This window comes from Gymnoscopelus microlampas, assembly GCF_963454915.1.
Source record: "Gymnoscopelus microlampas genome assembly, chromosome: 6".
NCBI classification, from domain to species: domain Eukaryota; kingdom Metazoa; phylum Chordata; class Actinopteri; order Myctophiformes; family Myctophidae; genus Gymnoscopelus; species Gymnoscopelus microlampas.
In genome coordinates, this window is record NC_139943.1 from 11,469,974 (window position 1) to 11,491,661 (window position 21,688).

The 21,688-nt window shown below is 41.6% G+C and overlaps 2 protein-coding genes across 2 annotated transcripts in view; both read left to right on the top strand.

The window, feature by feature from the left end:
* Positions 1 to 21,688, top strand: part of plxnb2b (plexin b2b) — a 338,202-nt gene that overhangs the window by 262,163 nt on the left and 54,351 nt on the right. Inside the window, exons 23-25 of the mRNA XM_084059938.1 lie at positions 3,630 to 3,744; positions 10,511 to 10,720; positions 19,950 to 20,129. Of these exons, the coding sequence (XP_083916064.1) occupies positions 3,630 to 3,744; positions 10,511 to 10,720; positions 19,950 to 20,129 (505 nt within the window). The remainder of the gene's footprint in view (positions 1 to 3,629; positions 3,745 to 10,510; positions 10,721 to 19,949; positions 20,130 to 21,688) is intronic.
* On the top strand, positions 8,289 to 8,949 carry LOC311047281 (small ribosomal subunit protein uS7-like). Its single transcript, XM_084059939.1, has one exon. The coding sequence runs from the start codon at positions 8,291 to 8,293 to the stop codon at positions 8,915 to 8,917; it is 627 nt and encodes a 208-aa protein (XP_083916065.1). The 5' UTR covers positions 8,289 to 8,290; the 3' UTR covers positions 8,918 to 8,949.

A 21,688-nucleotide genomic window follows, 5' to 3' on the forward strand; every position in this document is an offset into this window, starting at 1 on the left:
AAATAAAATAAAGCACCATTATTTTAAAAGCTAAAACATTTTTGGCCTAAGGGTGGCGCTAGACGAAAGGCCACCAACATCCGTATAGGGTTCATCCTCTGAAGCATGACGGTGTATTGCAAAGTCCATGTCATTTCAGCCAGTAGTTCTCAAGATGTCTTGTTTTAGACCAATGTGACAAACAAACCAACCAATAAACACACATTGCCGTCCTTAGAGCCCCGCCACTAGCTGAGCTAAAAAGGCATCAAGGTTGGTCAGTATTTGTCACTTGATTTTATTACCATAATAAACATTGTCATAAATACTATTATGCTTCCAGTCGCTAGTTTAAAGTTTTCTTTCAATCACCATGATATGCGTTTTGGTAAATTATGGTCCCATTTATTTTAAAATGAATGATAAAGTAGGATATGTTTCTAGGGTTTCTACTGGTTATCAACCGAATATAGAAAGATGGTGGATTTGAAATCGCTGCAAAATAGGCTTCATTTACGGTCTGTAGAAACCATTGGGCGTGACACTGTGGCTTTAACACGAAACATAGCAGCATGAAAAGCTACCTGCCATCCTTAACCATTGAGCCTCAACCATTTGAAACCAACAAGAGCTTGTGAATAACTATATTGCATCCATTGGAAGTCATGTTCTCTTTGACATTTCCCGCAATCAGGGACGTGCACAGATAGACTCTAGGTGGTGCTAGAGCACCTGCCCTTTGCCCTCTTGACCAGAAGTGCCCTTTTGAAAAAAAGAAAGTAAAAGTTTATTTTTATTTTTTTTCAGTTTACAGCAGGGTCTTCAACAGGGGGTCCAGGACCCCTAGGGGGTCCTCAGAGTTACTACAGGGGGTCCGCCAAATCTTTATGTGATATGATTTTTCTTTTTACCATAACCACTCGAAACCTAGCATCCCTTTTCTGAGGAGAACTTTAGCCAAAAATAGCAGATCTACAAGACCACAACGCCTCGCGCTGCGAGGCGTTGTGGGCTTGTAGATTGACTATTTTTGGCAAAGAGGTATAGGTGTAGAGGGAAAAAAAGAGCAGACCAAGTCAACAAAAAAATGTAATTTACTTGAGCACCTGCCCTTCAAAATGTCTGTGCACGCCACTGGTTAGCGGTGATATACCGTAGGGTTTTTAAGTTATTAAACTTGCTCAGAGAGAAGCCAGACAGAAGTGCCCAAAATCCAGGATGAATGCTTATTGTGGAAGAAATGAGGAAAGTAATGAATGTCTACAGCTGTCCTCAACCTTGATGCACGTCTTTCATTAGAGGAAACTTTTGTTCATTAGAAAACAAAGTCGGTTCTGAGTAGCCGGAATATTTTAGAAACGCACACTCCTGATTGGCTAAAAAAAGTGGGAAGCCAGTCGCATGGCGAAATGATCAAGCTTCCAGGCTAGAAAAGCAGACAACTTTGAAATTAGCCGCTTGTAGGCCAAGCTAATTTGTTTTCATCTCCCGTGGAAACTCGCTCAGGTGCAATTTAAAAGCGACGTTTGTAATCCCTCAATTTTAACTACGTGTCTGCCTCTGTTTGTTGCCGTGTCTATGCCTGCGCATATATGCATATATATTTGTTTGCCTGTAATCTGTGTCAGATTTGTCTGCTGGGTGCGATTTGTAAAAAGAAAAGGAGAGAAGAAACGGGATGGGATGTTTTTAAAAGACCATTTAGAAATACTCAAGGGGGAAGGAAATGAATCACCCAAAGGCATGGATTGAAAGGTGGGGTGCGGGGGATGGGTGGGGATGGGTGTAGGCCGATATACAAGCCCACAACGTGTCGCATTGCGACACGTTGTGGGCTTGGCTATTTTCAAATCGGCGATGTACAGTACAGTATAGGGTTAAAGTGGTTAAATAGATTTTGATGCTATATTCACTAATTTAGCTGGGGAACCCCCTCAAGGACCCCTGGGGGTCCACTGTCATAGACGGTATGGATATGTTGCTGGTCCTCACTTTTCATGTTTCACTTTTCTATTTTATGGTAAGGGGTTGGGTTTAGGGTTTAGTTTCAAACATTTTCAAAAACCTTTAGATCTACAAGCTCACAACGAATCGCAGGGTGACACGGCGTGAGGTTATAAATCAGCTATTTTCAGCTAGCCAAAGTATAACGTAGGGCTTAAGTGGTTAACGAGTATAGAGAACCGAAGTCTGACATCACTGCCGCTAGAGGCCGTTCCATTGCATATACCACAGGGTCTCAATAGCAATCTGGCATATAAGAACTGTGCTCCAAAAATAAACAAATGAGCTCGGCGATTTTACTCACATTATGGATATGAAGCATCAATTGATGGTGAAAAATAAAATAGAAAATAAATACATTTTCTCCGAACACAGACATTATCAAATGTAACTCAATATCATAAACAACACAGAGTCACATACCTGACAGCGTCGCCGGGCAGATTTGTTTATTTTCGGAACACAGTTCTCACTGTATTCGCGATAGGCTCTATGCACAGCAGCCATATTATCACTTCCTTCACAGGTGTTACCAATGATACTAATGAAGGCTCTGTTCCATTTAGTGTAGCACAGTGGTTTCCACAACCCCCATAACTCTGAGAGTGTACAAATGGAACCAAATGGACCCGTTCCATTTGTACACTCTCAGAGTTACACACCTGTAAGGGGCCATTTGGAAGCCCATGAGGGTCCCTGGACCCCCACTGGTGTAACGGAGTGTTTCCAGTGAGTCAACATGCACAATATCAGCAGCACCCTGACTCTGTTTGACCAGAATGGAACAGAGCCTTCATTAGTATTATTGGTAACACCTGTGAATGTCTTCATAATATGGCTGCTGTGAATAGAGCCTATTCTAAGATGGTAGTTTCAAAAGAATAAAAAAACACACAGGGATAACGGATCGTCAGGACTTTGATACTCTGGATTTCAATGGAAGGTTTTCAGAAGTGTAGTAATGCAGCCTGTGTGTGCGTGTGTGTTTCTAGATACAGGGGATAGGATGGGTGAGACGTTCACTCATCGTTTATACTTTGAATTACAGACGAAGGTAGAATACAAGAACAACCGCTGAATGAAACATTCGGGACCTAAAGCTTCATCACTCAATGTCTCTAAAACAGGGGTCTTCAACAGGGGGTCCGGGACCCCTAGGGGGTCCTCAGAGTTACTACAGGGGGTCCGCCAAATCTTTGTGTGATAGGATTTCTTTTTTTTTACATTAACCACTTGAACCCTAGAATTCATTTTCTGAGGGGAACATTAGCCGAAAATAGCAGATCTACAAGCTCTCAACGCCTCGCGCTGCGAGGCGTTGAGTGCTTGTAGATCGGCTATTTTTGGCAAAGAGGCTATAGGTGTAGAGGGAAAAAAGAGCAGACTAAGTAAAAAAAAAAAACTTTAATCTGAAATGCAATTTTATACAATATAGAGTAGGGGGTCCCTGCTTCATCTCTCTCTCAGCTAGGGGGTCCTTGGCCTGAAAACGTTGAAGACCCCTGCTCTATAATACACACCATCAAGTTTGTAAAGGTACTATTTGATCAATGCATCGTGTGTGTGTGTGTGTGTGTGTGTGTGTGTGTGCGTGTGTGTGTGTGCGTGCGCGTGCGCGTGTGCGTGCGTGCGTATGTGTCTTCCAGTGGGGGCAGGACCATCGTGGTGACGGGCTCTAATTTCGACATCATCCAAAGTGCCTTCCTGACGGTCAAGGACCACGGGGACGACTGCAGCGGCAGCAAACAAGCTTCTGACGAGGTGCCCCCTCCCTTTCTTTTCAATTCCCCCTCCTCCTCTTATCCAACCTGTCTTTTTTATCATCATCATCATCATCATCATCCGTGGTTGTTGTCAATAGATTCTCCTCCTCTTATCCAACCTGTCTTTTTTTATCATCATCATCATCATCATCCGTGGTTGTTGTCAATAGATTCTCCTCCTCCTCCTCTCTATATATCTGTGATATGATCCCTTCTTTCTTTGTCACAGAGGATTTTGTTCCTTTTTGGTGTTGCTGTTCCCCTTCACGGCCGACACAAGCCAATGCTATCTCTCTGTGTATCGATCTGCCTCATACCTCCACGGAATTGCTTCCACTACTAGAGTGAAGGGTTACGTTTCAGTGCACGGACCGACCGCATGCACGTACACGCGCGCGCGCGCGCACACACACACACACACACACGTTTATATTACTCTACTTGTGAGGACATCAAACTTGAAAATAGCCAAACAACCGCCGAAAAATAGCAGATCTACAAGCCCACTGTGAGCTTGTAGATAGTCTATTTTTTGGTGTGAAACATCGCCATACAACTAAGTATAAAATATAGGGGAAGACTCTAACTTTAAACCCTAAACCTGACCTCTAAAATGTCTAATCCTAATACGAGCCCCAACATGATTATTTTTTTTTTTTATCGTAAACCTGTCTTTAAAAATCTTTACATTTTTTTTTTTTGACCAAATGAAAAAGGAAAATGGTCCTCACCACGTCTATTTCTCAAATTCTACTATACTTTTGGGGACATTTCGTCTTCACAAGTATAGTACTACAAACACACACACACACACACACACACACACACACACACACACACACACACACACACACACACACACACTCACACTCACACTCACACGCACAGACCAGAGTATGCATTACCCTTTGCTTCCACTGATTGGTTTGAATCCATAAGCCACCTGAGTCCTTCGTCCTTTTGATCTACTAAAGTGTTTACGGCCCAGATTGCGATTTAAGGTTTTTCCCACAGAATACATTACTCCAATGACAGAGCAGCCAAAACATATTCCCTTTCCCTCAGCCCTATACGTGCCCCCGGGGTGTGTACTGTGTTGGCCAGCGGATTCTCTATATTTTATTTGATTTAACCTTTAGTTTAGCCAGTCCAGACAAAATCCAGCCAACATATTCTTATTTACAATTGTTGTGGCCTTGGCAAGAGGCAAAGGCCTTTTGGAGGGAGAGGGTGAAATATGTGGGGGGAGAAATCAATCAAGTTTAACCCATTAAGACCTGAAGCCGATTCTACGAATGTCTTCTAAATCCCAACAGTATTCTGAAAAAACATATGTTTTCTATATCAGTGGTGCTCAAACTTTTTCATGTCAAGGACCCCCCAAAATTATATGTATTTGGCCGCCGACCCCCATTTCAAAATATTTTGTTCCAGGGACCCCCCAGAAGCAAAGATTTGAGTTAAAAATGTTTGCTTTAAAACAATATAGATTCAAGGATTTGCACATATTTTCACAATTTTTCAAAAATAGCAGATCTACAAGCTCATAGCGCGGCACTCGGTGCCGCGCTATGAGCTTGTAGATCTGCTATTTTTGAATAGCCAAGGTGTAAAATAATGCTTTTTAGCTCACATCAAAAAGTCACACAGATGCGTTCCAGGTCTCAATGGGTTAAAAGCAAATAAGACTCAAAAGCACAGTAAAAAAAAGGGCACAAATCAATATATAAAAAGCACAATAAAACAGTGGTTCTCAAAGTGGGGTCCGGGGGACCCCGCAGTGGTCCTCGGGTGGGTTCCAGGGGGTCCCCAGCTAAACGTGTTAATATAGCATTACATCATTTTTACCACTTTATCCATATGTTATACGTTGGCTATTAAAAAATAGCAGATGCACAAGCTCACAGCACGACACATCTGCTAATTTTGAACATTTTATATATTGAAAATATTTGAATCATTTTGACATTTTGTTAACACAAATCTTCTCTTCTGGGGGTCCCTGGTCCCTGGTCCGCGGCCGAATACATATCAATTTGGGGGTCCTAGACGTGAAAATGTTTGAGAACCGCTGCAATAAAACATAAAGTAACATTACTGCAGAGATAAGACAAAGTACATTGTCTTAACAGAAAGCAGGACAGCAGCATTTGTCCATAACAGAATGTTCTGGTCGTGTTCCTCCCCTAGATAACATTTGGTCCTCTGTTTTTGGGTGCCTATCAGTCCTTGGCACCTCTTGAACCCAATCCACTCACTTCTGTTTTTGGATAATGTGCATGCTACTGTCCAAACACACAGAAGAAAGCAATGGCAGTCAGTAGCCTCACAGACAAGAAAGCAATGGCATTCAGTAGCCTCATAGCCAAGAAAGCAATGGCATTCAGTAGCCTCATAGACAAGAAAGCAATGGCATTCAGTAGCCTCATAGCCAAGAAAGCAATGGCATTCAGTAGCCTCATAGACAAGAAAGCAATGGCATTCAGTAACCTCATAGCCAAGAAAGCAATGGCATTCAGTAGCCTCGTAGCCTCATAGCCAAGAAAGCAATGGCATTCAGTTGCCTCATTGCTCGCAAACTAAAAGCCTGATTTAAACTTTGTCGTTTCACTCCCAGTAGGCCAAAGAAGAACCTCCACCCCAAATGTTTTTAATGTGGCCTCAAATTGGCGCTATAACAGCCAACTTCTGGCTTATAACTCTTAAAATATTTCTGGCCAAAATCTTTCTTCCCTTGGATTCCTTGGAACTGCTGCCATTTTGTACCAGACACAATTTCCAGTTTTCTTCAAAACACACCTTTTGCCTGCTACTCTTTTGTCCTAAACTCACACACATCATTATATTTGGAGTCATATTATGATATGTATCAGTCAGTTGTTTCAGATTCCATTCCAATTGGCCATGACTGCCTTCCAAATAAGTTTGTGGGCCCTGGGTAGGCAACCCTCTCTGGCACTTTCCTAGTTTATTATCATTTTCATCATCTTTTGTTCTCTTCTTTTGTTTCTCTAATCTTTTTTTGGATGCGCTCTTGGTCCCATGGGGAGGGATATGGGCTGGGATTAATGTGGGATAATGTTTGGTGTCTGTGTGAGCTGTTTGTGTGAGCTCAGCTCTGTATGTTTGTCCCTGTGTGTGTGTTTGTGTATATAACATGAAAATCCTTAAAAATGTTTATATATCGTTGCTGTCGGGCAGAAACCTCTTATCTCCATAATTATTTTAACTTTTCGTGTTTTTCTCGTAAATTAACGCCCTACAAAAGCATCAAAAGTAGCTCGAAACGTGGCACGAAGCGACACGTTTTGAGCTTGTCCATCTGCTATTTTTTGCTATTCTTTAATTTGTATCCTGAAAAGTAACAGTTTTGGACAGACATGAGGTTTCCACCCGATGGAGACATAATATTAAAAAGATTGCGGATAGCTTTTCTACAATGCGGTGTGACACATTGTTGTCTGAAAATGTTCACCTAGATAATGACATGCCCACAATGATGGACGCCAGATAAAAGAAGAACCAGAGTTCAACCAGGGTTGTTTTCTTCTGTCGGGGAGCATGTATAGCTGTAGCTAGACTGCTTTCTGACCCCTGCCCCGGCCTTCAGTGCATTGGGCAGGCTAGTTTATGTGAGTCGGCAGCTCAGTCTGCACCGCTCTGCACCGCTCTTATGCCTGATTTATACTTGGCCGTGCAGCGTGTCACGTGCCGAAAATAGCCGATCTACAAGCTCACAACGGGTCGTAGCACGACACGTTGTGAGCGTTGTGAGCTCGGCTATTTTCAGTGCGCGACACTGGGACACAGTATAACTCAGGCTTTTTGCTTCTACAAAACTCCACTTTTAAGCCCCTGCCGCCCCGGGGACAAGGCAACGATGTTTGGAAAGACGTGGGTCTGCAACAAAACTAGCAGCCAGTCGATAAATTTATCTCTAAAGACCCTGGCTGGTCAAGCTCATAAGCCTCTCTCCTGGTTGGAGTTTTTTTGTCCACTGAACTTGTTCCAAAGATTTCATAAGAGTCATTCTGGCTGCTGGCGCGAGGACGGACGCTTAATTATATTTAGCGGCTTACACCAAAGGAACAGTAAAAATCCATTTGTTATTGCAATGCATGCTCTCTCGTCTGGTCATTTTAAATGAGCTCTGTGTGTATTTACTTATTCTCTGTGTTGTATATAGCTAATGCAAAGCCGCTTCTGTTATGCAATACCCATTATCATAGTACCGGAGGCAAGCCCCCAGAACTGCGGGAGAACAGTGGAGCTGCCGTCGCCTGGTGGTCAAATCTGGGATTGCAATACTTCCGCATTTAAAACGCTACTGCGCATGCTTCTACCGTTTGAAACAAGTCCTCCGCACATAAGCGGAAGAAGAGTGTACTTCCGGGGTGCTTTATGCGCTGGGTGAGCAACTTAATTGGAATGAATGTCATTGGAAGATATATTATGACTGGAGGCCAGTGTATGACGTCATCTTGATGACATCAGGGATCTCCATATAATATATGGAGATGAGAAGTGTGGTACTTCGGCAGAGAATGGCATACACAATGACCGAGAACTGGGAGACCGTCGCGGCTGTGGCCGAGACCCCAGAGATCAAACTCTTTGGGAAATGGAGCACCGACGATGTCCAGATCAACGACATCTCCCTGCAGGATTACATCGCCGTCAAAGAGAAGTACGCCAAGTACCTGCCCCACTCCGGTGGACGTTACTCCGCCAAGCGCTTCCGTAAGGCCCAGTGTCCCATCGTGGAGCGTCTGACCAACTCCATGATGATGCACGGCCGCAACAACGGCAAGAAGCTGATGACCGCGCGCATCGTCGAGCACGCCTTCGAGATCGTCCACCTGCTGACGGGAGAGAACCCCCTCCAGGTGCTGGCGAACGCCATCATCAACGGCGGACCGCGTGAGGACTCCACTCGCATTGGTCGCGCCGGAACGGTCAGGAGACAGGCCGTGGATGTGTCTCCCCTCCGTAGAGTCAACCAGGCCATCTGGCTGCTGTGCACGGGAGCGAGAGAAGCCGCTTTCAGGAACATCGAGACTATCGCTGAGTGTCTGGCCGACGAGCTGATCAATGCAGCCAAGGGTTCGTCCAACTCCTACGCCATCAAGAAGAAGGATGAGTTGGAGCGAGTTGCCAAGTCCAACCGTTAAAATGTTTTCTTTCTAAAAAAATATGGAATAAAGTTCAGAATTCTCTCTCTCAAAAAAAAAAACACCTTTTATGACCATATCATGGTCATAAAAGGGACACAGATAGACAGACAGACAGACACACAGTGATATGTGCTGTGGATTAATGGATAGATCAGCTGGTCCAACTAACTTCACGCCGGGCACTGCACTCCCTGGAGTCCTCGGCAAGTCCTACACAATCTCAACCTCGGCAGTCCTACACAATCTTGCCAGTTTGAAGTCGAAAGGTCCTCAAGATCCGCAGAGGACACACTCACAGAGATTCTGAATCAGGCTTTGGTGTCTGAGCCGTGATTTTAATCCCATTTTGTGGTTCATACTGTATGAAATTGGTTCTCAAATGTTTTCATGTTAAGGTCCCCCAAATTGATTGAAGTATATGGCTGCGGACCTCCATCTGAAAAAGTTTTGTTCCAGGGACCCCCCAGAAGAGAAGATTTGTGTTAAAAAAAAAATCTAAATTATTCAAGATTTTTCAAACCCTTTCAAGATTTTTCAAAAATGTTCAAAAATAGCAGTTAAGCTCGCAGCTGCAGAACAAAGTGACGCGCTGTGAGCTTGTAGATCTGCTATTTTTGAATAGCCAACGTATAAAATGTGGATAAAGGGGTTAAACATATTGTGATGCTATATTAACTTCGAAACATTCTGAACATGTTTTTCCCCCAAAAAAAAAAAACTTTTATTTATTTATTTATTTTTTTCATGACGGATTTGACGTGTTGTGGCGCACGGGGCGTCTGGCCACGTGACGGATTTGACGTGTTGTGGCACTAGATGAGTTAACAAATGTTGCTGGGGATTCCAGGGTCTCTCTGGGTTCCTTTAGGAGGGTCTAAGTATACAGTATAACAGTATACAAATGGAACCAAATGGACCTGTAAGGGTCCATTTGGTAAAGGTCCATTAAGTCAGACACCAGACCCCGTAACTTTTTCAACAAAACTAAAGTTAAATTGTATATCTTTTGTGAGTGGCAAATGTTTCACAACACCCACTCCATGAATTTCACCCCGGAAAGCCTTTTATAAACAATTTTCTATTGAAATGGTGGCTAGGGTAGTCATTCCCGCGAAAATGACGTCATCTGGCCGGAAAACGGAAACGGAAATGCACCGGTTTCCTGTTTGGCCAGGAACTACCGCACCGGTTTCCTGTTTGGCCAGGAACTACCGTGCTAATAACAAAAAGGAATCTCACGCTGTTTTTAAGAGATTGTAGGATTTGAAAATCGAAAAACAACAGCAAAAGAAAACACAGCTCACGGTAACGAAAGCTCCACTGGCCAAGAGAAACGATCCGCAGATAGTATAACACAATTAAAATAACGCTTTTTGAAACGCTTCCGTCTTCCGGTGAAAACAAATGGAATTCTGGGTAACGCAGGAATAAACGAACGACCTGCAGTGACGGTAATGACCAGCAGAGGCTGCTAAAAGTCGTTATTTGTGGACCTGCATTGTATTACTTTAAGGGGATATGTTGAAATTTAGAAGTTTGAGAACCATTGCCCTAGAATCCCTTTTTGTGTTTTCTCCTTCCTCCATCCAGTACCGCCAGGACGCGCACAGCAAGAACGACACGGTGATCCAGTTCCTGTCGCCCACGGTGAACCGCTCCTACGACAGCCAGCTGTTCAGGGCCTGCATCCACCTGGACAACTGGGTGAGGGAGCTGAGACCCTTCCACTACCACCCGGACCCCGTCTTCAACGACCTGCCCAAGAAGGTCATCACCGAGACCAGCATCATCATCGTGACGGTGAGAAATAACAAACAACTGCCATGTTATACTGTGTGAAAAAAAAAAATTCAACAAACTGAACACTTTTTTAAAAACCCATTATTAAGACCTGAAGCCGATTCTACAAAATGTCTTCTAAATCCCAACAGTTTTCTGAAAAACGTATGTTTCTATATCAGGGGTGTTCAAACTTTTTCATCACAAGGACCCCCAAACTTATATGTATTTGGCCGCTGACCCCCATCTCAAAATATTTTGTTCCAGGGACCCCCAGAAGCAAAGATTGGAGTTAAAAATGTTTGCTTTAAAGCAATATATATTCAAAGATTTTCACACATTTTCATGATTTTTCAAAAATAGCAGATTTACAAGCTCGTAGCGCGGCACCGAGTGCCGCGCTATGAGCTTGTAGATCTGCTATTTTTGAATAGCCAAAGTGTAAAATAATGCTTTTTAGCTCAAATCAAGAAGTGACACAGATGCGTTCCAGGTCTTAAAGGATTGATTAACATGTTATTATTTTGACCAATAGCTATGGTAGAGTAGGCTACTGTATGGTAAAGCTGTGATTCTCAAACGTTTTCATGTCAAGGACCCCCAAAATGATATGTGTTTGGCTGCAGACCCCCATCTGAAAACGTTATGTGCCAGAAACCTCCAGAAGCAAAGATGTTAGATCAAAAATGTACAAAATATAATAACATATTTTTTACATTTATATTATATATTCAAAGATTTGCACAACAATAGCAGATTTCTGAATAACCAAAGTATAAAATTTGCTTAAAGTGGTTAAAATGATTGATGCTATACTCATTTTGCTGAAGGAAACACATGTTTTAGTTAAAAGGTTAAAGCACTACATTCTGATTGTACTCATTATTATGAGTATCCTCGTCTCTCCACCACTTTAATAAACAGAAAAATTCAAAGAATTTATGGAGGGTTGCAATTTCGCAATTTTTCAGCCAATCAATCAGGAAGAGAGAGAGAGAGTACCCATTTTTGGAACTGTTCCAGTTCCAATTTTGTCTGCTCATTTCTTTGTGTCATCACTTCCAATTTCACTTGTTTAATCTGCTAGTTCTCTCTCATGATTGGATTGTATGCTGACCTGAAAATGATATTTCTGTTTACTAAAGAGCTGGAGAGAGACATGGAGACTCCCGTTACTGAACAAACACTCTATAGCAATGAGTACTGTTAGAATATGGAGCTATTTAATTCTTATTTTAACAAAACAATATCAGTTTACCCTACCATTAACCCATTAAGACCTGGGACGCACGCATCTGTGTCACTTTTTGATTTGAGCTAAAAAAGCATTACACTTTGGCTATTCAAAAATAGCAGATATACAAGCTCATAGCGCGGCACCGAGTGCCGCGCTATGAGCTTGTAGATCTGCTACTTTTTGAAAAATCTTGAAAATGTGTGCAAATCTTTGAATATATATATATTTTAAAGCAAACATGTTTAACTCAAATCATTGCTTCTGGGGGTCACTGGAACAAAATATTTTGAGATGGGGGTCCGCGGCCAAATACATATGATTTTGGGGGTCCTTGACATGAAAAAGATTGAGCAACCACTGATATAGAAACATCTGTTTTTTTTTTCAGAATACTGCTGGGATTTAGAAGGATAAGGATAAGGATAATTCCTTTTAACAGGTCGTTCATGAAAGTCCTTGCGGTCTTGTTTCCAATGAGAACCTGTGAGCAATTAGGGGTTAAGAGTCTTGCTCAGGGACAAATTTCATTTCATCGACACATATGCTGACCTGGACTGGAATCGAACCTGGGGCAACCAGGGCCTCTGGCTCCCTAGGCGGGCTCACTAACCATTCAGCTATGGCCGCCCCTAAGACATTTGTAGAATCGGCCTCAGGTCTTAATGGGTTAATTACAATATAATGTATACAATGTTGTGTGTTATATTTGGTCTCCCTGCTCTTCTGTTGAGAAATGGATATCCTGTGGTCTGGTTTGACCACTACTGGTTGACAGGTGATATTGCCTGAATTAAGGTCCAAATTCTACTTGAATTTGGAGCAAGTAGACATGCTCTGTTGGCTCAGTGATAAAACATTTCAGCACTTGTGCTGGGGTTCAAATCCGCGGCAGGACATGAAAGTTATAGAGTGCCGAATGGCGAAAATAGATGGAGCTTGTAGATCAGCAATTTTCATAATTTCAGAAGATTTTCTTAATACTTTGCCAATAAAAGATTGAGATGCCAGGGTTTATAAGCTGGCAGCCATACATGCTTTTACTTGTTTTTCACTTGCCAAAAACTAAGAAAGTTCTCTGCGGATAAAATTGTTTATTCCTCACTGTAGCTCCGCTCTGAAGTCCTGAGCCTTTAGACTTAGCTGGGAGCTGAAAATAGCCGATCTTCAAGCTCACAACGCGACTCGTTGTGAGCTTGAAAAATGCAAAAAACAGCAAAAAACTAAAAGAAAAAAACAGACACGTCATATTTTTTCTTCCCACATTACAAAGTAGCAGAACCATCTATTAATACCGGTCCTAAGGGATTGCCTTCCATGAAATTTATGAACTGTCCCCATATTTCTTGAAAGCTACAGTAGCAGATTTCCCTTGAATGGCAAAAGTCAGTTTCTCTAGTGCTCAAAGTGGTTTGATCATTCTCTGTACCGTTGCCTGGGTGGTGTCTGGTTTATCTGGGTTTTTCCCAAAGAGTGCAACTCTATGTTTAGCCTGGAGAAGAGAATATGTAACCATACTATTTTTGTTAACTTTGAGACTATCAGGAAATATGCCCAGAATGCACAGCTGTGGGCAGATAGGAATATCCTCTTAGACCAGTGGTTCTCAAACTTTTTCATGTCAAGGACCCCTAAATTGACACTTATTAGCCCACGGACCCCCATTTGAAAAGATATGCCAGGGACCCCCATAAGAGAAGACTTTTACGGCTCTCTAGCAGTGATTTTCAACCATTTTAATTTCAAGGACCCCCAGTTTGACATGCATTAGTCTACGGACCCCCATTTAATGGCATTTCTATCCCTGGGACCCCAATTTATGTTGTAAAATCAATGTTAATTTAACTCTGAGAGTGTACAAATGGAACCAAATGGACCCGTTAGGGTCCATTTGGTTCCATTTGCACACTCTCAGAGTTACAGACCCATAAGGGTCCATTTGGTTCCATTTGTACTCTCTCAGAGTTACAGACCCATAAGGGTCCATTTGGTGCCTAATCTATCATTTAGCTGGGGACCCCCTGGAACTCCCTCAAGGACCCCTGGGGGTCCCCGGACCTCACTTTGAGAACCAATGTCTTAGACTATCTGGGATAATACACCAAGTACCTCTTTCCAAAGGATTGGTGACTTTTACCATGGATCTCTAGTACTCTGTTTACATCAACCTCCGACGTGCTTTGACATAATTTGTCTCCGAGATTTCCCCAGTTGTCTCACACAGTTGACAATGTGTGTGTGTGTGTGTGTGCTATCTCTCTTCAAGAATTAATTGCCATCTGGTTGTTTGTATAGTGTTTCACAGAGCAGGGATTATAGAGGTTTATACATTCCCCATAATCTTCCTCAGACAACCTTCAAAACTTCTAAACGGTCCATGGTACAGTATGGGTCTGGCAGATTGCAGAAATAAAACTGCATAAAAGCAAGAGTGTCTGACCAGTCACACACAGTGGTGGAAGAAGTACTATTCTTTTTTTACTTAAAGGAGTAGTTCACCCACAAAATTACTTATTTATTATTACACACCCCATGAAGCCTTGAATTCAGAGATTTTTGTTGCATTCTTAAGCCAATAACAAGTTGAGTCTCCGGTAGGAGTATTGGCCTCAAAATATAAGTACCAAAAGTAAAAGTACTCGTTATGCAGAATGTCCCGTTTCTCAAGTTATCATTAGCAGATCTACAAGCTTGTGAGATTGTAGCTTGTAGAAGCTATTTTCAATTAGCCAACGTTTAAATAGGGCTGAATCAACAAAGTAACTAGTTTGTTTGATTGATTGATTGATTGATTGATTGATTGATTGATTGATTGATTGATTGATTGATTGATTGATTGAATTGATTGATTGATTGATTGAATACTTTATTTAGAAAAGACATGGTAAAAGTACATGGAAGTACAATTTACAATACAAGGTCCTCTAAACTGGATCGCTCATAAAAGCACTTGGCTTATTTAAAATGAGATCCCTGTGCACTCAAATTATGACAACATTTAAGAAGACATACAAATATACACTACTATGCAGAACGTCATACAATCAGTTTACAGGTTACTGGTATGAAATACAAGAAATATGTACAATAGACAGTTTTAGGAGGAGGGGGGGGGGGGTAGGTTAAGACTTTGACAGGGGCCAATTTGGAATTGCAGCCTCCTGAAGGTGATTCTTTAGGGCAGTTTTGAAAGTGAGTAGGGATTTACACTCCTTTACTCCTTAGGGTAGGGCATTCCACATTTTTGTCGAATAGCATGAGAAAGAGTTCATTCCCTTGTTTGTGCCAAATCTGGGTTGAACATGATCAGTGGAGCTGCCTCTGGTGTTATGATTGTGGAGGTCATTTACGTTTTAGTAACTAAAGTTTTCAAATAATTGTAGTGGAGTAAAAGTACAATATTTGTCTCTGTGATGTATTGGAGCAGAAGTAAAAGTACAGAAAATTGGAAATATTCTAGTAAAGTAAAAGTACCTCAACATTTTACTTAAGTGCAGTTCTTGAGTACATGTACTGTACTTAGTTACTTTCCACCACTGGTAACACAATACAGTATTTGCATCGGTGTCTCTGCGATGGCGTTCCACTAGTAAGGAAATCTTGGAGAGGTTGCTGAAACAAACGTTGGCAAGGCACTGTGTTTGTTCATTTTCTTCTTATTGACCCGCTGAAGAGTATAATATGCAGGCTCTAATGTGGTTAAGAAAGTGAAAACCCTCAGAACTGCAGTTGTGAGGGTTTTCATGCATTACTAGAGGACGTCTCAGGCATTTTGCACAGTGAGCTAAACATAATTTGGATAAGAAGTTTTTTTTTTTTACCTAATAGGGACTATATTAGATTATTTGACAGCACTTACTGTAAACTCCTTAAAGGAGAATTAATGTCTTTTTTTAAAATATTGAATTCTGCAACCAGTCTACTCTACTCAGATATAAAGTAGCTACAATCTCATTCACTTTCAGTTTACCGTCTGCCATTATTCTGCATTAAGTTGCAGTATGGAGTACAAGGTTGGCTAAATGGCTCATGAATTGGAGATGTGAAAATGACACAATCTCTCTCCTGCTTCAGAGCTTAATCCATTAATGCGTCTTTAAGATGTCTTTGGCTATTCAAAAATAGCCGATATACAGGTACAAGCTCATAGCGCAGCACTCGGTGCCGCGCTATGAGCTTGTATATCTGCTATTTTTGAAAAATCTCGAAAATGTGTGCAAATCTTTGAATATATATTTTTCAAAGCGAACATTTGTAACTCAAATCTTTGCTTCTGGGGAGGGTCCCTGGAACAAAACATTTTGAGATGGTGGTCCGCGGCCAAATACATATCTAAAAATGTTTTCTAAATCCTAACAGTATGCTGCTAGAGTGTATCAGTGATGCTCCAACTTTTCCATATCAAGGACCACCCAAAATGATATGTATTTTGCTGCGGACCCCCATCTCAAAATATGTTGTTCCAGGGCTGGGACCCCCAGAAGCACAGATCGGAGTTAAAATTCACAATGTTTATTGCCCAAAAAATAGCCAAAGATATCTTAAAATGACACTGATGCGTTTCCCGGATTGAATGGGTTATAGATAGACATGGATGACTGTGGTATTTATTTGCTTCTTTTCTCTGTCATTAATCCTCCTCGGGGACATTAGGCAAGAGGAACAACATCTGCTAAAGTTGTCCATGTCTGTCTGTCTGTCACTCTGAGCGGTGCAGCCTTCAGAAGAATGTCAAGGAGGTGTGTGTGTGTGTGTGTGTGTGTGTGTGTGTGTGTGTGTGTGTGTGTGTGTGTGTGTGTGTGTGTGTGTGTGTGTGTGTGTGTGTGTGTGTGTGTGTGTGTGTGTGTGTGTGTGTGTGTGTGTCTTATTCCATGTTTAATGCTACTACCTGCTCAAATCAGTTTGGCTTTGAAATCAAGTGACAGCGTACAAAAGGGATTAAAAGTTGTAACTCTCTCTTTAATATGTTTTTTTTATTACACCAAAAATCTAAGGTAAACACCTGGGAAAGCAGCAATATTGTTGGAGACAGGTGTGGACATGTGAACGCCGATCGCTCACATGTATTTTGGTCGTGTGAGAAGATACAGACATTCTGGGACATTCTGTGTTCTCCGGATTTTGGAGGAAGTAATGGGTTATTAAGATAATTTGTGATCCCCGGATTGTATATCTGGGATTGACACCAGAGGACACATAATAGGACACGAGGACATACTGTACTGTACCTGTTCAAAATCTTGACAATGGCGGCTAAAAAAGCCATCACAAGAAGATGGCTGAAAACAGATCCTCCTCCTAGAGAGGAACGCTGGCTGGATATTATTGAGGAAATATGTCTCGTGGAATAAATTACCTATAATCTGAGGACTAAAGCAGAGTTATATTACATTACATTACATTACATTACAGTCATTTAGCAGACGCTTTTATCCAAAGCGACTTACAATAAGTGCATTCAACATGGGTAGGGAACGAAACTACTAATCACCAGAAGTCTTACTGTACTGTAAGTGCATTTTCTGCTAAAACAGGCAGGCTAAAATATGAAAAACATTGGGGAAAATGGTATTTGTATAAGAGTAAATAGTGTCTACAACCCCTTTTTCTTTTTGTCACTTCCATTTTGAATGTATTTTGTGTTTTTGTTGTAACTGTTAAAAAAGTGAAAAAAGGAACTATCTCTCTGTCGGGTGGGATCCTCATATGTCCAAAGCTGTTACTTTTCAGGATTCAAATTCAAAAATATCAAAAAGTAGCAGATCTACAAGCTCAAAACACGTCGCTTCGCGCCGCGTTTCGAGCTTGTAGATCTGCTACGTATGATGCTTTTGTGTGATGCTGTAGTATGAACAAAAAAAACAACACATTTTAATGTGGTAAAATGTTTCCTTTTTTTACTCACTTCTCGATTGTTCGATGAATCGAAAAAGCAATCGATAGAATAATCGCTAATGAAATAATCCAGTGGTTCTCAAAGTGGGGTCTAAGGACCCTCTGGGGTCCTCGAGGGGGGTTCTATGGGGCCCCAGCAAAATGTGTTAATAAAGCACCACAATCATTTTAACCCCTTTATCCATATTTTATACGTTGGATATTAAAAAATAGCAGATATACAAGCTCACAGCGCGTCGCTTTGTGCCGCGCTGCGAGCTTGTACATCTGCTATTTTTGAAAAAAAATTGAAAAATCTTAAAAGTGTTGCTTTTTTGCTTTTTTCTCAAGTCTTCTCTTCTGGGGGGTCCCTGGAACAAAACCTTTTCTGATGGGGTTCCGCAGCCAAACACTTATCAATTTGGGAGTACTTGGCAGTTTGAGAACCACTGAAATAATGGACAGACACCTCACCGGTGTTGTTGTTGTTGTTATGCTTCCATCAGATAATGTGTCAGGACTAATAGACTGGAAAACAACAGCTTCTTTCCAAGAACTGTGACAGTATTGATGGACTCATAACACCTTCATTCTCCCCCAAATACACGCGCGCGCACGCACGCACGCACGCACACACGCACGCACGCGCGCGCGCACACACACACACACATACACACATAAACTCCTGTAAACTCCATAAACACCTCTTTTTTATAATGCCAAGTGCAATATGGCCTGTTATTGGGTGAAATGCAATATCTTATCTAGTGGATGGTTTCTCGTGGTCTAACTGCTTTTTAAGATTTAGTCTGTTGTCAAATAAAAACATCCATAATACGTACACTAATATTGATGACTTGACTATGACGGACTAATGGTTTATGGCATAGCGACGCTGTGTCTGTATTTCTTTGTTGATGCTGCTGTTTGACTTAAAAACCCATTAAAATCGGGAAAGCATCTGTGATTTTAGATTTTAGGGTTGTTTCAAAATTAGCAGATGTACAAGCGCACAGTGGGGGGAAAGTACTGAAATGTTTTACTTAAGTAAAAGTATCAATACTGCAATGTAGAAGTACTCTGTTACTGTTAAGTAAAAGTCTGGAATTCAAAATGTACTTGAGTAATTTACTTGAGTCAAAAGTATTATTATCAAAATGTACTTAAAGTACCAAAAGTAAAAGTACTAAAATGTTTGAAAATAGGCTAGGTATAAAATAGTGCTAAAGTGCATAATGTATGTTTTATAATGTAATAATCTGCAACGTAACTAGTAACTAAAGTTTTCAAAGTTTTTTGTAGTGGAGTAAAAGTATAATATTTGCCTCGGAGATGTAGTGGAGTAGAAGTAAAAGTATTGGAAATTGGAAACACTCAAGTAAAGTGCAAATACCTCAAAATCTTACTTAAGTACAGTACTTGAGTAAATGTACTTAGTTACTTTCCACCAGTGCAAGCTCGCAGCGCGGCACGAAGTGACGTGCTGCGAAATCTGCTATTTCAATAATCGAGGGATGAAGTTGTTGCAAATGAAAGTTTTATTGAATAAAACATTTTGGCAAGATTGGCTAGAAGTGCTCACACTTAGCTGTGAATGACTAGAGATCTTCCATATTGAATTTATGCTTAGAGCTAAAAAATGAAAACACTTTGAAAAATCTTGAAAGTGTGAGAACATACTTGATTTAGAAGGCATTTGTAGAATCATCCTCAGGTCTTAATGGGTTTAACCCATTAACGCCTGGAACTGTGTCATTTTTAGATTTGAGCTAAAAAGCATTATTTTACACTTTGGCTATTCAAAAATAGCAGATATACAAGCTCATAGTGCGGCACCGAGTGCCGCACTATGAGCTTGTAGATCTGCTATTTTTGAAAAATCGTGAAAATGTGTGCAAATCTTTGAATATATATATTTTTAAAGCGAACATTTTAAACTCAAATCTTTGCTTCTGGGGGTCCCTGGAACAAAATATTTTGATGGGGGTCCGCGGCCAAAAACATATAATTCTGGGGGTCCTTGACATGAAAAAGATTGAGCACCACTGATATAGAAACATAGGTTTTTCAAAACATTTTTCACTACATTTCGTTGCACAGTTCCATACGATGACAATAAACATCTTAATCTTGTCTTGGCAGGGTAAGGGTTTCTCCAACGCCATGACTGCCAAGGAGGCTCAGGCGTACGTGGGCGACGTCCGCTGCGTGGTCAACACCCTGCAGGACGAGAAGCTGTTCCTGGACCCGCCCCCCACCCAGCCCAACGCCCGGTCCAAGCGCCACCGCCGAGACACCGGCTCTGAGCCACTGGACCTGCTGGTAACCATGATGAGGACACAACACAATGACATACTGGACTGACAGATGGAGACACACACACACATGCACACGCGCACGCACGCGCACACACACACACACACACACACACACACACACACACACACACACACACACACACACACACACACACACACACACACACACACACACACACACCTAGGGTTAGTTATAGCCAACCGTAGCCCTGAAACATGACAGTCATGGTGCTGAGTCCCCCTGGTTTATAGTGGTGTTCGATTTTTTTACATTGCCATCTCTCACATGTACATAAACGTTCAGGTTTCAAATATAAAGTGCTTACCCCCGAGCCACGGATGTTACGCGATCCGGACCGCGATAAGTACCCGTATCTCCCGTATTGTTAAATAAAAAACATTTTAATCCCATCGCCGGCCATTTTTTTCTTTTTTTTGATAATGTATCAGAGTGCAATACATTTCCCAACCATTTGTGTCGCATGGTTGAAAGTATCGGAGACAATTTGGAGAAAAAGGCCGGCGATGGGATTAAAATGCTTTTTATTGAACAATACGGGAGATACGGGTACTTATCGCGGTCCGGATCGCCTTGTAACATCCGTGGCTCGGCGGTAAGCACTTTATATTTGAAATCTGAACGTTTATGTACATGTGAGAGTTGGCAATGTAACAAAAATCGAACACCGCTATAAACCAGGGGGACTCAGCACCATGACGCTTGTATACAAGCCCCTTATCGTCCCTTATTTGGAAACTAAAAAGACTTGTCCCTTATTCTTTGAGACACACATACAGGGATTTCGGGGGTGGCCCAATCCGCCCAATCCGCCTTTACTTTTTCGGGTGAAACTACACAGCTTTCACCATTGGAATAGGCTCTATGCACGGCGGCCATATTGGAAAGAAATTGGGCCTCTTCTTCACAGGTGTTACCAATGATACTAACGAAGGCTCTGTTCCATCCTGGTCAGGGTGCTGATATCGTGCATGTTGGCTCACTAGAAACACTCCATTTTGGTTCCCAAATGGCCCCTTTATGGTGGGTGTGTAACTCTGAGAGTGTACAAATTTGTACACATTTGTACACTCTCAGAGTTATGGGGGTCATCCTTGAAAATAAGACAACCACTGTACCACACCAAATGGAACAGAGCCTTAATTAGTATTATTGGTAAGTAACACCTATGAAGGAAGTAAGGAAGGGGCCCAATTTCTTTTCTAATATGGATGCTGTGCATAGAGCCTATTGCACTATTATATGGCGAGGTATAGTAGTGCGGGTCATTGCAACAACCACCGATCTTGTGAAAAATGAGAACTGGGCCGCAAAATATTCTGTACGTTCCACGATACTGCCAATAATCATATTCTTTGAGACACATCCGAGTTTTTTGCCCGGCCAAACAAACGCATCACGTGATGTTGATTCCCTTCCCCTATTGGCTCATATTAGGACATGATGATGAGAATTTGATCCTTCATTTTTTGAGAATCAATCAATGACACACAACTAATACAGGTTGTTAACCACTCTCTGTACTTTGACCACTTTTTTCTGGC

What these genes read in the sequence shown, in the direction of transcription:
- LOC311047281 (XM_084059939.1), top strand. Translation starts at nt 8,291, where the DNA reads ATGGCATACACAATGACCGAGAACTGGGAGACCGTCGCGGCTGTGGCC.